The 13,752-nt window shown below is 42.8% G+C and overlaps 1 protein-coding gene across 1 annotated transcript in view; it reads right to left on the minus strand.

Annotated features, from left to right (window-relative positions):
* scospondin (subcommissural organ spondin) overlaps window positions 1-13,752 on the minus strand; it is an 852,118-nt gene that overhangs the window by 134,353 nt on the left and 704,013 nt on the right. The window contains 2 exon segments of the mRNA XM_034168739.1: window positions 9,397-9,492; window positions 12,417-12,628. Of these exon segments, the coding sequence (XP_034024630.1) occupies window positions 9,397-9,492; window positions 12,417-12,628 (308 nt within the window).

Below are 13,752 nucleotides of genomic sequence, written 5' to 3' on the forward strand. Positions count from 1 at the left end.
AATAAAATGAATTTGAGTTTTAACACCACGGTCGCTTCTGGTAGCATCAAAAGAGACAACAGACCCAAACAATGAGCCCACAGTTCTGTCTCTGAACAGCTTGCCCCCTGCTGGAAGCTCTTGTTTACTACATGGCTTCCAGCGCAGCCACAAAGCCCAACTCTCTACCTAATCACAAGGCTCCAGTCAGGCGGAGGTCTTGGAAAATAAAGCAGTGCTGACTTATGGTTTTGATTTATAAATAACATTAATACCGACAGAATAACTCCATTAATGTCAATTCTGTCATTTGTACAAAGTTAAAATATAACATATATCTTTTAATGTTGAATAATGCACTAATTCTGAGGTTTTGTAACAAACACAGACAGATCGCAAAGGATTCTGGGTAAAATGGGCCTCTGCTAAACACTGATTGGTTCACTCATTCATTATGTAAACCAACACATTAATGTGATGTCTGTCATGTGTTGGTGTTCACAGATAAATGTGCTTTTGTAAAATATTATTTTTTTATTTGTAAAAACAGGCATTTTTACGGAGCCCTTGAAGTGTCATCGCAAAATGTTTTGCATGTGGAGAGAATGTGCACTCATTTTATTATATTGTGCACATGTTTTATTATATTGTGCGCATGTTTTATGATGTGCGCACGTTTTATTATATTGTGTACACATTTTATTATATTGTAAAAGGTGCACTCAATATTGTCTTGACACATAAATGTTGGCTATTCGCCCTATTGACGTTTCAAATCCCACAAAACCTCGTAGAGGTCGCTGCGCTGCGAGATCTCAGTAACATTGAGAACTGCATTGAGACGCTCTGATCACACTGCACTTTAACTGCTGCACACAGACAACACCATTAACATTGCAACATAAAACTATTTTTATATTGTACCTAAAACTCTCGTGAATATATTCTCTGGGTTTATTAGACATTGTTATTGTGTTTATTTTATGTAAACATGAGAGAATCGCAGGCTGTCTCGCCATTATTTTCAATGGGAGTTGCTGTGAGCTACAATCGCTTCCTGTTCATGTCGTTCTGGGGGAAAGTGAAGTTTGCTCTTTGCTCTTTAACGTCTTGATTATTGTTCTTTACAACACTGTTTGTCCTCTTTGTTAGAGACTAATATATATGTTATGTCTGAAATTCGGTTTGCGTTTATTAAATTCCATGCAGATTAAACGTAACAGACACGGATTATTTGTTATAATTGTTTTAGCAGGTTTTCAGGGTATCATGCAGCAGTCTCTTATTATGCATTTCTCATGTCGTGAACGTACTGAGATTACCCTATCCTACCCCAAATGCATTGCTGGGCACAGCATATATCCACACTAAAACCTTAAAAATTAGCGCATTACTTTAAAACTAAAACATATATCTGATATTTTCACTTTATAAAACTTCAGACATGACATTAATTTAAATAACTTGTCTGACATTAGTTTTGTTAAACGTTGAACCATAAGTTAAAAATGTATGCCTATGGATGACTTGGGTGATATTGCCCGTGTATCAGTATGGGGTTAAAAGAAATGAGTTTTATTTTTGGTGCTGGTGATGCCGATGAAGGATCAATTTTTGATGTTGAAATTGTTAAGTAAAGTGAATTTCTTGACAATCTTGAAGCGGGGGATCTTTTTCTTGCCGACCGGAGTTTTACTGTAAGGAAAATTCTGGCAGAGAAAGGGGTTGATCTTAACATCCATCCATTTTTGAATGGGAGAAAAAAGCTTACGCCAGAGGAAGAAATCTACACTAAATGGATTACAAGAGTAAGGATTCATGTTGAAAGAAGCATTGAGAGAGTTAAAAAATTTAGATTACTAAGTAAAGTTATACCCCTTTCATTGCAACCAGTATTTTCACAAATGGTTTTTGTTGCTGGCTGTTTAGTTAACTTCCACGAACCACTTGTTACATAAACTGAAGCTACCTGAATATTACTTTTCATGAAATATGATACAACACATTGAAATAAATGGCATGGAATGTTTGTACAAATGATTTGCTAATAAAAGGAAAATGTATTTCAAATAAAAAAGCTTGTTGTTTTAGTCAATTACTGATGTTTATTCAGATTTGTTTGACCTTTATTTAACCAGAACGGTCCCACTGTAATTGAGAATTTATTTTCAATGTTGAAGGTTTTAACTGAATGAACATTTATGTTGAAAAACATATCTCACAACATACACATTTTAGTAAGCTAAAATGTGTATGTTCAGCATCTTACTCTCAGTGCATCAGAGCATGAAATACTGGTCAGTTTTAAATGAACTGAGACATGTCTTCTGACACCCGACTCAAGCTCACAATGGATACATGTCTAGGGAGTCTCATTTCAACATGTTCTGGGCAGAGGTAATAACAGTGGAAGTCTCTCAGAGCAGGAACCAAAGCATCAAAAAATGGACTATATAGCGCTTTTCGATCTGCATCAGACGCTCAAAGCGCTTTACAATTATGCCTCACATTCATCCCGATGTCAGGGTCCTGATTGAACACAATTTTGTTTGCTGTTTAACCCTTCTGGGCTCCAAACAACAAAGTAGCACCACGGTCTCTGCAAAATGCCATTTGCATATGCACTTGGTAAGAGTAGGCATGTTTTGACTTCGGTGTCATCTCATCCCCATCTGCCCTCAAACAGAAAGCTGACAGTTGTTTCTTACACAGCACTGTCGCAAAGTCTTTTGGATGAGTTGCTCTGAGTGACATGGGACATTTGATTTCTAACTGTCCAAATCTCTGTCATACAGGAGACCATCTGGTGAGGCTGCAAGGTAGGGATACTTAGAATTTACCCACAGTCCAGTCATGAGTACTTTTATGTTGACTTGCAATCTGGGACATTTAAAAATGTCCAACATGTACTTTAAAGAGCTTCCGACCAAACACCTTGACACTTGCATGAATATGATCCCACACTGGCACACAATCTGGCACGCCAAAGAGTAAACCTGTCGTAAACTGCATTAACTGTGTGTGCCAGTGCACAAAGAAAATTTTGAAATGTTCAAAACCTCTGGCACACATTAATTTTGTGAACTAGTCATGACCACTGTGCAGCCTATTCGAAAACAATGCGTGTAACTGTGTGTCGCTGTGCGCAATACATCTGAACTTTAAATTGAGATTATGATGTTACATCTATAATAAACATATCTTTACAGATACATTATTTAAATCATGAGGAGGAATGAAAATGCAACTGTTTTACCAATCCACATGCTACGCCATCACCCGAAGCTAAAAGAAGTGGAGCAGCAGTATCTGCCGACTACTGACCAGCGCTTCGTTAAACTGCCAGCCAACTCTGAATGAGCAAAGCAGATAAGTAAATTTACATCTTTAGAATCACTTGATTAACCTTGTAAAGCTCCATTTTCTTAAACATAAACATTTTTTAAGTAATATAACTATTTCTCAGAGCTCTTTCAATCAAAAATCGATTCTGAATCGAATCGTCACCCCAAGAATCGGAATCGAATTGAATCATGAGTTGTTATAAGATTCACATTCCTAATATATATAATAAATAATTACCTTTGAGACAAGATTCCAAATGTGTTCTCCACCACACGACAACCTGCACCTGTAGATAATTTCTCTGTGATTCTCGGAGCGATGAGAGAATGGTTTCATCAGCCAAGTTCTCAGAGCAAAGGCATCTCATTGGCTATGAGATTATTACATTGGTCAACACAATTTTTCTTGCATGGAGCTTTGCAATGGATTTTGGGTAATTTGGGGGCACTGAATCTGAATCTGGTGTTAATTTTTACCAATCACATCACATTTTTGAGACATGAAACCATTTGTCATATCAAGCATTGAAGCAAAAGTTGCAGTTTCACACACCTCTTTTGGTGCCATAAACAATATCATGGCTCTTGTTCACATTTCGCAAACCTGGTTTAAAACCTATGCTTTTGAAGCTGTTTTTCTGCATGATTAGTGGCATCAAACTCTTGAGTGAATGAGCAACTTTTGCATAATCCATCAATACGGAACTTGGAGAATGCAAAAAAATGTGATGTGATAGAGGAAATCTGAGCCGAGATTCAGTTTCAGCACCCCAAAATGATTCTAAATTCTCAAAGTCCATGCAAGAAAAAAAAATATTGTTGACCAGTGTTATTTTATATAACATGGCATCAAGCAGGACAAAGTGGGACACATTGGCAAGACGAATTGCACGGGGACAAAATTCATACATGTGTCAAGGTGCCTGAAAAACACAGCCCCCCCGCCCCGTTAAACTGGCGCACAGCAGTGGTCGAACAAGGAAAGGGCATGGGGCATGCAACCCACCACACTCAGATTATGATAAGATATTGTAGCAGAATCAGGAAGAATATAATATGTGTTTTAGGATATTTGAAATTATCACTGGTGGATAATTTTACCTTGAATTCTGGGGGCACCACCTATGAATGAATGATATTATAACAAGGTTATAATATCGCTGATTTTAGGGTCAGTCAATAGGAAATATTAAAATCAGTCTCTAATCTTCAGGAGTAAGTTCTCCAGGTCAGATCCTACACACTCTGTAAAACCATACAAAATCACAGACAACTTCACACATTTAAGATATTTATTTGACTCAGGCAGGAGTTAAATAACAGGACATATTGTTGTGTGGGCCGCTGAAGAGGAGGTACTGCTGGCCCACCACCAGAGGGCGCCCTGCCTGAAGTGCGGGCTTCAGGCACGAGAGGGCGCAGCCACCTTGCAGGAGCAGCCGGGAGTGACAGCTGTCAGTCATCACCACCTCATCACCAGCTGTCACTCAACAACCACAAACCACCATCACCATAAAAGCCGGGCAGCAACTCCACCTCTCTGCCAAGATATCGTCTACCCTATAGGTAAATTCTCAGCCGTTCTTGTGCCGACGCACGTTGCTTGCTTTCTCCTGTTGTGAACTGTTTGCAGGTGTTTAACCCACTACTGTCAGCTGGAGGCTGGGGTTCGTGGATGGCCGAGGAGTGAACGATTTTCACTCCTCACTCCGAACTGCAACAAGTAGAAGGTTAACCCGACACAAACTGTTTCTGGGGTTCAGAGGTGGAGGTGTTTGTTCCCACCCGACAAAGGAGAGACTCGTATTGCTGACTGTTTACTGGGTGTGTTTCACACCCTTAACTGTTTTTCTGCCTCCTGCCAGCAGTACCAGATCTGACAGCTGGAGACGGTGGCCACCTGGGGACTCAGGACTTGGCGACTCCGGCGTACTTCAGATCCGTTGGCAGTGGAAATCGTGTGGGACCCGACTCTTCTCTGGACAGACGTCTTCTATCCTCGAGCCTGCCCACATGTCACCTCTGTATATTGACTGATATCAAATTCTGTGATTGTCTGTATTTCGTTGTGCACATTCACAACATTAAATTGTTACCTTTTGGCTCATCTATTGACCGTTCATTTACGCCCCCTGTTGTGGGTCCGTGTCACTACACTTTCTCAACACATAGTAAGCAATTTGATGATGATGAAATTCGATGAGCAATGATTATGTGACGTTGAGATAATTTGGTTTCGTAGCGAGGGTTTAGAAGTTAAATTCGTCATAATCAGCAGGGAATTTACTCTGGTATTTATTAACGTGAGAGAAGATTAGTACTGTTGGATAGAGTTAAATAAAGCCACTCTGTTTATCTCTGACATGCCCCAGTCTTACTTGGAGGCGCAGTACAGCTGTTCTCCGTGAGGTCCGATGCTAGAAGCCGTCTGGTTTTCAGTCGAGGAACCGTCCGTCTGCACAGCAGTCTCCGGTACCTTGGCAAAGGGACTCTGCTGGTCACCGCGCCCGGTTTAGTGGGTTACCAGGGGCGCTTTCCATTGTAACTGCTGTGATTTGCGACGGCAGTTCACTTTCTGTCGCGGTTTAGCTGACCTGGATGTTTTAATCTCTGCAGTGCTTGTAGTCTGGGCAGTCAGAATAAAGGTTTGAGCATCTTTATTCGCTATCAAAAAAAAAATCTAAAATTTGTCTTTCATCGTCATCGGTGAGAGTCGGGTCAAATCAAAAACTCAATACAAAAATAGCTGACTTCATGAGAAAAATGTTCACGAGAGGAATCTGGAGTTTAAGAAGAAAAGGGTTTTAATTTGAAAAGTCGTCAAAGGAAGTTAAACGTGCCTGCGCGTTTAACTTTACAAAAGTTGAGCAGAAGTTATCTGTAGGAAAAGAGAGAAAAGTAATTTCTTGTTGGCGTGCACAAACAAGAAATACATTTTAAGCAGCACGTGGTTTCAAACAAAGGGTCATAAAATTGTATGACGGCGAGGCAGCATCTCAAGACCCAGGAAAAAAAGAGCGTAAGAGTCGTAAGAGGGTAAGAGAAAAAGCGTAAGAGCCGAAAGAGTAGAGCATAAGAGAGAGATTTCCCAGGTCGCAGGCTTTTTAAAGGGTTAAAAGCTCCCCTCCCATGAATTCCGGGTACTGTAGTTTTTTCCTGTGTTTTCTTTGTCTAGTTTTCTAATAAATCAGCATCTGCTCCTAAATTGCCGCTTTAAAGTCCTGTAGTTGTAAGTGGTTTTCCGTGGAAATGCACACACAACACAATTATATATGACAAAGCACACGAGATAAACTTGCCACAATGAGCAGAGTATAAAATACCAGATATATCACTTTCATGCGTGAGGTTAAATGGTCACATGTTGTTTTTCTTTTCTTTTTTAACTGTTACAACAATACAATGCACTTTTTAAAACATGGTTACAATTTAAATCTGCACGAGTTGGCCACATGCCCTTCCCCAATTCATCCAACAGGGGTCACTCTTGTTCCATGGACTGGGTTTTGGATTTCATCACAAAATGTGACCTCGGTCAATATTAGGTTGATTTGATCAGAAAAACTGGACTGTGATCAACAAGTTGATGGCAATTCTTCAGTGAGCTGGTTTCTCATGAATCTGGTTGTAAAGACATATTTTTAGGACTTTTGGGGGCAGATATGTCTTTCTGTGGTCTGTTTCTTTTTATGAGAGAGGAGCTGGCACATCTGGTTTGGAATCTTGATAAGGGGATTCGCAGCTCCGTGAGGAATGCACTTTGGGGAGTCTTAAATCCTGGAAAGGGTGGGGGTTTATGACCCCAAGCCATCCTGTGTTGGCTCGGAGGGTCTCCCTTTGACACTTGGAGATATACCAGGCCTTGGGGTGATAAATTTCTCCTTTTGAAGAAATTTCATGAGCTCTGCTTGATGCAAACTTAGGACGCTGAAGGTTGGCCCAGCTTTCCGCTACAATATCCCAAGTTCCCTGAAAAATATTTGGCTCAGTGGAAGGGCATCTTGTGAGCCTTGTACTGGACAAAATCCTCTAACATCCCCAATGTCCAACTCCCTGGTGCTTGAGTTTTCAGTGGAGAGGATAGCTAAGACACTCAGCTGCTGCTGCCCAGTGGAGCTCCTCAGGTATGTCTTGATCACTTTTAACTTGGAAAACGATCTCACAATTGACATTACTGTCACCGGCAACGTCAGAAACAAAAGGAGCGATCGGGCCCGGACTCGTCAGTGGGTTGCAGCCGCTGGCTACTGGCCGTGCTGGAAAATCCAAAACGGTCTAATTTAGTCAGCTTTGCTCTTTTCTCTTCTCTTTGTTTTCTGTCCTTTCTTTTATTCCTGCTGGATTATGTTTGTAAGAAAACATTTTTCTGCAAGGACTTTGGTGTCACTAGTTGTCATAAATCTAACTATGTCATTGGTTGATATGGAGGTAGCATATAGTTTACTCAGCATTCATCACTGTATAGCAATACCCCAACAGACATTACATTATTTTTTTAACTGAGCATTCTTTATTGTGATTTTAGCCTATTATTAATTTAAAAAACACACCATTTTGGAATATATTGTGCTCAACTATTTCACCAATTGGGAACCCATAACATCAATAGGTTTGCTTCAAGGCTATAAGGTAATGAATCAGCTGCGTAATGTGCATGATGTGCACTTTCATATGAACTTTTAAGCCCGCTGTGCACAGTGTGCATCATTGTAATAATATAAATTAGTTCAGACAAATTTATGGGCCCCTGTATGTCCTGAGCCCCAGTGCGATGGCATGTGCTGCACTGTCTATCTCTACGCCACTGCTTGTCATCCTTGTTGGGGTCTTGACCTGACTGCAGTTCACTGTTGTAATTGACATGAGTGTGCAAATGCTCACATTCAATGGTGTCTGGAACATTGGAGAGGTGTTCAAAGAATTATTTTTTTATTTAGGTTTAATTACTTTTTCATTATATACAGTAAGATGAAATACAAAATAGTAATTATCTCAAAAGGTGGACAAATGAGCATCCGGCTCAAGGCTTCACCGGTAGGTGGACAAGCCTTTTTAAAGATGGATATATGGCCACCGTAGCTGTGGTAGACTCCTGCCTCTATGGATCTGGTGTTTAGTACTTGTGCTGCCATAATCACACCCTCTGTGTTGGCCGAAAGGACATCACACCCTCTGCGCTGTCCTTTAGGCCAACCTGTTCTAGCCACTGGTCAGACTTCTTGATGTCAGCCACTTTCTCTATCTGTTGATGGTACATCCCATGGAGGGGCTTGATCTTCCATGATACCTCCTTCTCCTGTTTATCAACACAGTTTGTTTTCAATTGTCTGAGGCATTCTTGCAGCAGTTTGGGGACCCATCTTTCTGATGTATTCATGGATGTTCCTCATCTCATCCTGGATTGTGGCTCTGACACTCACACTCATGACCAATTAAGTAACCTAACTGTGCCTCGGTTCCTGCTTTGCACTGAGATGTTTAGAATATAAATGGAAAATGGAGTGTATTTATATTGCAGTTTCAGGTCAAAGTGCTTTTCGGTGATGCCTCACATTCACCCGTTCACTCACACACACACACACACACACACACACACACACACACACACACACACACACACACACACACACAACACACACACACACAACACACACACACACACACACACACACACACAGATGCTGGGGTGCTGCCATGCATGACCTTCAACTGCACACCAGGACCAACTTGCCAATTAAGGACATTGCCCGGGTGCCGTTAGTGATTTTCCAGTCAGGCTAGGAATTTGAAACAAAGACCATCTGGTTACAAGCTCTCCACTTTGACAAATTGGCCATCACATCCAAGTATCAATATGGAGTTGGACATGCCGTAAATGCTATGCGCTATAAATCACCAAGGTGCTATGTGCTATAGCTCGCTAAGATGCTACTATATGCTATAGGCCCTATGGCCCTGTGGGTTTCATGCCTGAATGGTGGCAAGGCTTCATATTACACTGATCTATAGCAGTTTAATGTGGATCTGAACAGGTAGATGTAAATGTAACATTGAATGTCACTGTGTGACTAACCTCATCACAGTGGAGTGGAGGACACCTCAGCTTGCACAGTTTCCTCCCGTTCACACAGCGACAAGACAGACAGTCCTGCTCCCACTCTGCTCCTGCCTGACTCACACACACACACACACACACACACCAGTTAAGGCCCGTGTCTGTGTAAAGCCTCGGTCCCACCAAATAATAAGCCATGAATAATGAGCCACGCATGGGTGTGTCAGCAATTATTTGAAGAATGATCCACATTTTAAGCTATCACATATTCGCTCCTAAGGCGCCTCTGTGTGCCTCTCTGTACCTCACATGTGCCACGTATCAGCCTCTAGTGAGCCATGGCCGACCTGTCATTTGAGCCCTGTCCAGCCTTGAATGGCTCGTGTCGCCGCATATGATCAACGTCAAGCCACATATGATCCATGTCGCGCCATGTAACGTGACGTTGGTGCATGTTTAGGCATGGGTTTGGTCCAAACCTCCAGCGCTCCCACACTTGGTCCCTTTAAAGTGTCAGTTTTCAATACACAGCATCCATTCAAGATGATGTCACATTTTTTATTTACGCAGTCCAAACAAAAACACTCCTGCACAGTCCAACCTGTGTGCGCATCCGTGTGCCAGGCTACAGTTCACCCCTGTTCCAAAGTCATTAAATGCGCTTCTTCTCGCTGGCTTTATTTCTTCCACGGCTCACCGGTGATCCAACATTTAACTTTGTGTTCGTTCGTTATTGTCTCCAAAATCACTCTTTTGCGCGCTCGCGTTCTGCATAAATGCTCGTCTTCATTTGACACAGGTCCAACTTTTAACTTTTGCCCATCCGTTAATGTCTCCATACTCGCTCTTTTGAGTGCTCACGTTTTGCATAAATGCTCCTCTTCATTTTGACACCGGTGATCCAACTTTTAACTTTGTGTTCATCTGTTAATGTCTCCAAAATCACTCTTTTGTGCACTCGCAATCTGCGTAAATGCTCGTCTTGAGTGTGAGTCATTGTGTCAGCAAGCACAGAGTGCGCTTTATCTGGTCCATTATGACAAGATGTTAAATCTATCATAAACATACTTTGACAGCTGCTTGTAAATAAGGAATGACATGCAACTGTTTTACCAAGCTATTACAATAAAAACATTACAAATACTCGCCTTTTAAGCTGTTCCAAATATGTTCTCCACCTCAGCGCACGAGACAGAGAGCGGAAAAAAGGGTCCAGATGAAAAAAGTCCTCTGTGATTCCAGAAGCGATGAGGTGTTTTCAACTGCCAAGCTCTGACAGAAAATGATTAATCCACTCCAAAATAATTATTTTATATATAGCGTCCAGCGCTGTCACAAGGAAGTGCGCGAGAAGGCGGAGCCAAAATAGCCTGTCCAAAATAGCCTGTCCTGTCCTTGTAGCTGCCAGGTGCTCAGATAATGGGCTTTTAACAGCCTCGTGCTCACCACAACCATGTCTCTGAAATCCTCGTTTGTCCTCATAGTACCCTGTACACAAAATGCCCCACGCTGTTGTTGCTAAATTTCGAACTTCTTGAAATTAGCACCACACTCAGCATTTGTTGCCATTCTGGCTGAGAACGCAGCCGGGGACAGCTTTACTTTCATTTTTGATCGGGTTGCCAGGTGTGCCCTTCATAAGCCAGCCAGTTGCCAGGTCTGCACATTATAAACCAGCCTCATAGGCATGCCAGAGTGACAAAGCCATTTCATCCTGTTTTTTCCACTGCTTCTGAATTGTGGGGGATCATAACAGAACGATGTCCTCTAGAATAAGGGTGTTAGCTCCTAATTGCTAAAGCAGTGTTTGTGTTATGAATACATAACTAATGCACCAGGTTTTCGAACATTTAATTCTATGTACACCTCATATGATCATCTGTACAGTGGCTTAAAGCCCAGGTCACACGGCAGTAATGAAGGACACCAGAGCGAAAATGAAACAAGAAATCTGGACTTACTTTTCTTTCGGAGACATCATTTAACCATCGTCCAGCTTCGTTCCTGTAGCTGGTGCTTCGTCAGAATTTTCAAACTGAGAAATATGAACGGATCCAGACAACAATTTGTCCATTTTGCTATCATTGTTGACGGTTCCTCATCATTAGCATAGTTCCCGTACATCAGCGTTCTGTTTGTCGTCCAACTTCATCAAATCTCCCAAGTCTGACGTCTTGCACCAACATTGACGATATCTGAACGGCTCAGTAACTAAAGATCAGACGAGCTGAACGTGATTCGTCCATGTGTGGGACGAAAAGCAACGTTTTCATACAGAAACAATAGCGGCAAGAACGTTTTATAAACTACTTCAACTATTCACACATTTTCCAGCTACAAACGGCTGGAATGTGCGTGTGCGCACGCATGTTCCAGCCGTGTGTGACTGGGACATGCGTGTGTGCACACGTTGTTGTTGTGAAGACAAACCTGTTTTCAATACAACCAGATCTCACACCTGCAGCTGCTGCGGACAGCACCTGCTGGCTGCAGAAATGATCATAGGGTGGCGCTCAGTCTGATACCTGCTGCCATTCACGTCATCATGAATGTTTCATTTTGATTTTGTTTAAAGCGTCAAGGTCACCGTTTGCTTTGTTTCTCTTTTGTTACTTTCGGTTTTGTTCCGTTCCTTTATGCGCTTTGGACTCACAGGCTTTTCAGAGATGGGGGAAGTGCCGGCTCATTGATCCACCTTTTCTAAATGATTTGTGACTTTTTTCCTTCGTTCAGCTATCGTCCTGTGCCATGTGACCGGGCCTAAAGAAGCAGTTTACTGCATTTTGTGCCTCAACATTACTTAGTTCATTAGCTGTGCTCCTTAACCTCCTGTGTGTCTTATAAATAAACAATGCCGTGATTAAATTCATTTGGTTTTTTCTTGCATGAAGTGGCAAATGCAACTTATACTCTGGTGCGACATACTTTTTTCCTCTTAAAGAGGTGTTTTTCGACAGGTGTGACTTATACCCCATGCAACTTGTATTCTGGAAATTACAGATGTTGCATTTGTGTGTGTGTGTGTGTGTGTGTTGTACCTCCAACACTATGCCCTGGTCATGGCAGGGGCAGAGGGCAGGGATGACGCAATGCCCCTCCATATTTCGGTAGAGACCCTCCTGACACACACAGCCCTCCTTGGAGTGGCTGCAGTTGACAGGAGAAGAGGCATACATGTCTTGGCAGCTCCTCTCACATAGCAGAGCCTCCTCTGAAATGCTCCTCCTCCACTGCTCCCCATCAGGACACGCTGTGACAGAAGGAGGACGATAACAAAGGAAGTGAGATGAGTGCAAAAGGACAAAGAGATAAAACTGATGAAAAGGATATCGGGAAGAAGATAAGACTGAGAGGTGAAATTTGAAGAATTATCACATTCTATAGCACATTAATCTCATATTAAAATGTGATAGTTTTTCTATCCATCCATCCATCCATAGATTTTCTTCCGCTTTATCCGGAGTCGGGTCGAGGGGGCAGCAGCTGAAGCAAAGCCGCCCAGACCTCCCGATCCACACACACCTCCCCCAGCAAATCCGGGGGAACCCCGAGGCGTTCCCAAGCCAGCCGAGAGATGTAGTCCCTCCAGCATGTCCTGGGTCTTCCCCGGAGCCTCTGGGGCCTCCTCCCAATGGGATGTGCCTGGAACACCTCTCCAGCGAGGCATCCAGGGGGCATCCGGAAAAGATGCCCGAGCCACCTCAGCTGGCTCCTTTCGACGTGGAGGAGCAGCGGCTCGACTCTGAGCTACTCACCCTATCTCTAAGGGAGCGCCCAGCCACCCTGCGGAGGAAACTCATCTCGGCCGCTTGTACTTGCGATCTTGTTCTTTAGATCTTAGATCGGTCATGAGATTTGGCTCATGATCGATCTAAGTTCCGACCCTCATAGGTGAGGGTCGGAACGTAGATCAATTGGTAAATTGAGAGCTTTGCCCCCCTGCTCAGCTCTCTCTCTTCACCACGATGGTCCAGTACAGTGACCGCGTCACTGCAGACGCTGCACCGACCCATCTATCGATCTCACGCTCTATCCGTCCCTCACTCGTGAACAAGACCCCGAGATACTTAAACTCCTCCACTTGAGGCAAGGACACTCCACCGACCTGAAGAGGACCTTTTTCCGGTGGAGAACAATGGCCTCGGATTTGGAGGTGCTGATTTTCACCCCGGACGCTTCACACTCAGCTGCAAACCACCCCAGTGCACGCTGAAGGTCCTGATTTGATGAAGCCAACAGAACCACATCGTCTGCAAACAGCAGAGATGAGATTCTGTGGTTCCCAAACCGGACCCCCTCTACAACCTGGCTGCACCTAGAAATTCTATCCATAAAGGTAATGAACAGAACCAGTAACAAAGGGCAGCCCTGGCG

Source organism: Thalassophryne amazonica, chromosome 1 (genome assembly GCF_902500255.1).
Source record: "Thalassophryne amazonica chromosome 1, fThaAma1.1, whole genome shotgun sequence".
NCBI lineage: Eukaryota > Metazoa > Chordata > Actinopteri > Batrachoidiformes > Batrachoididae > Thalassophryne > Thalassophryne amazonica.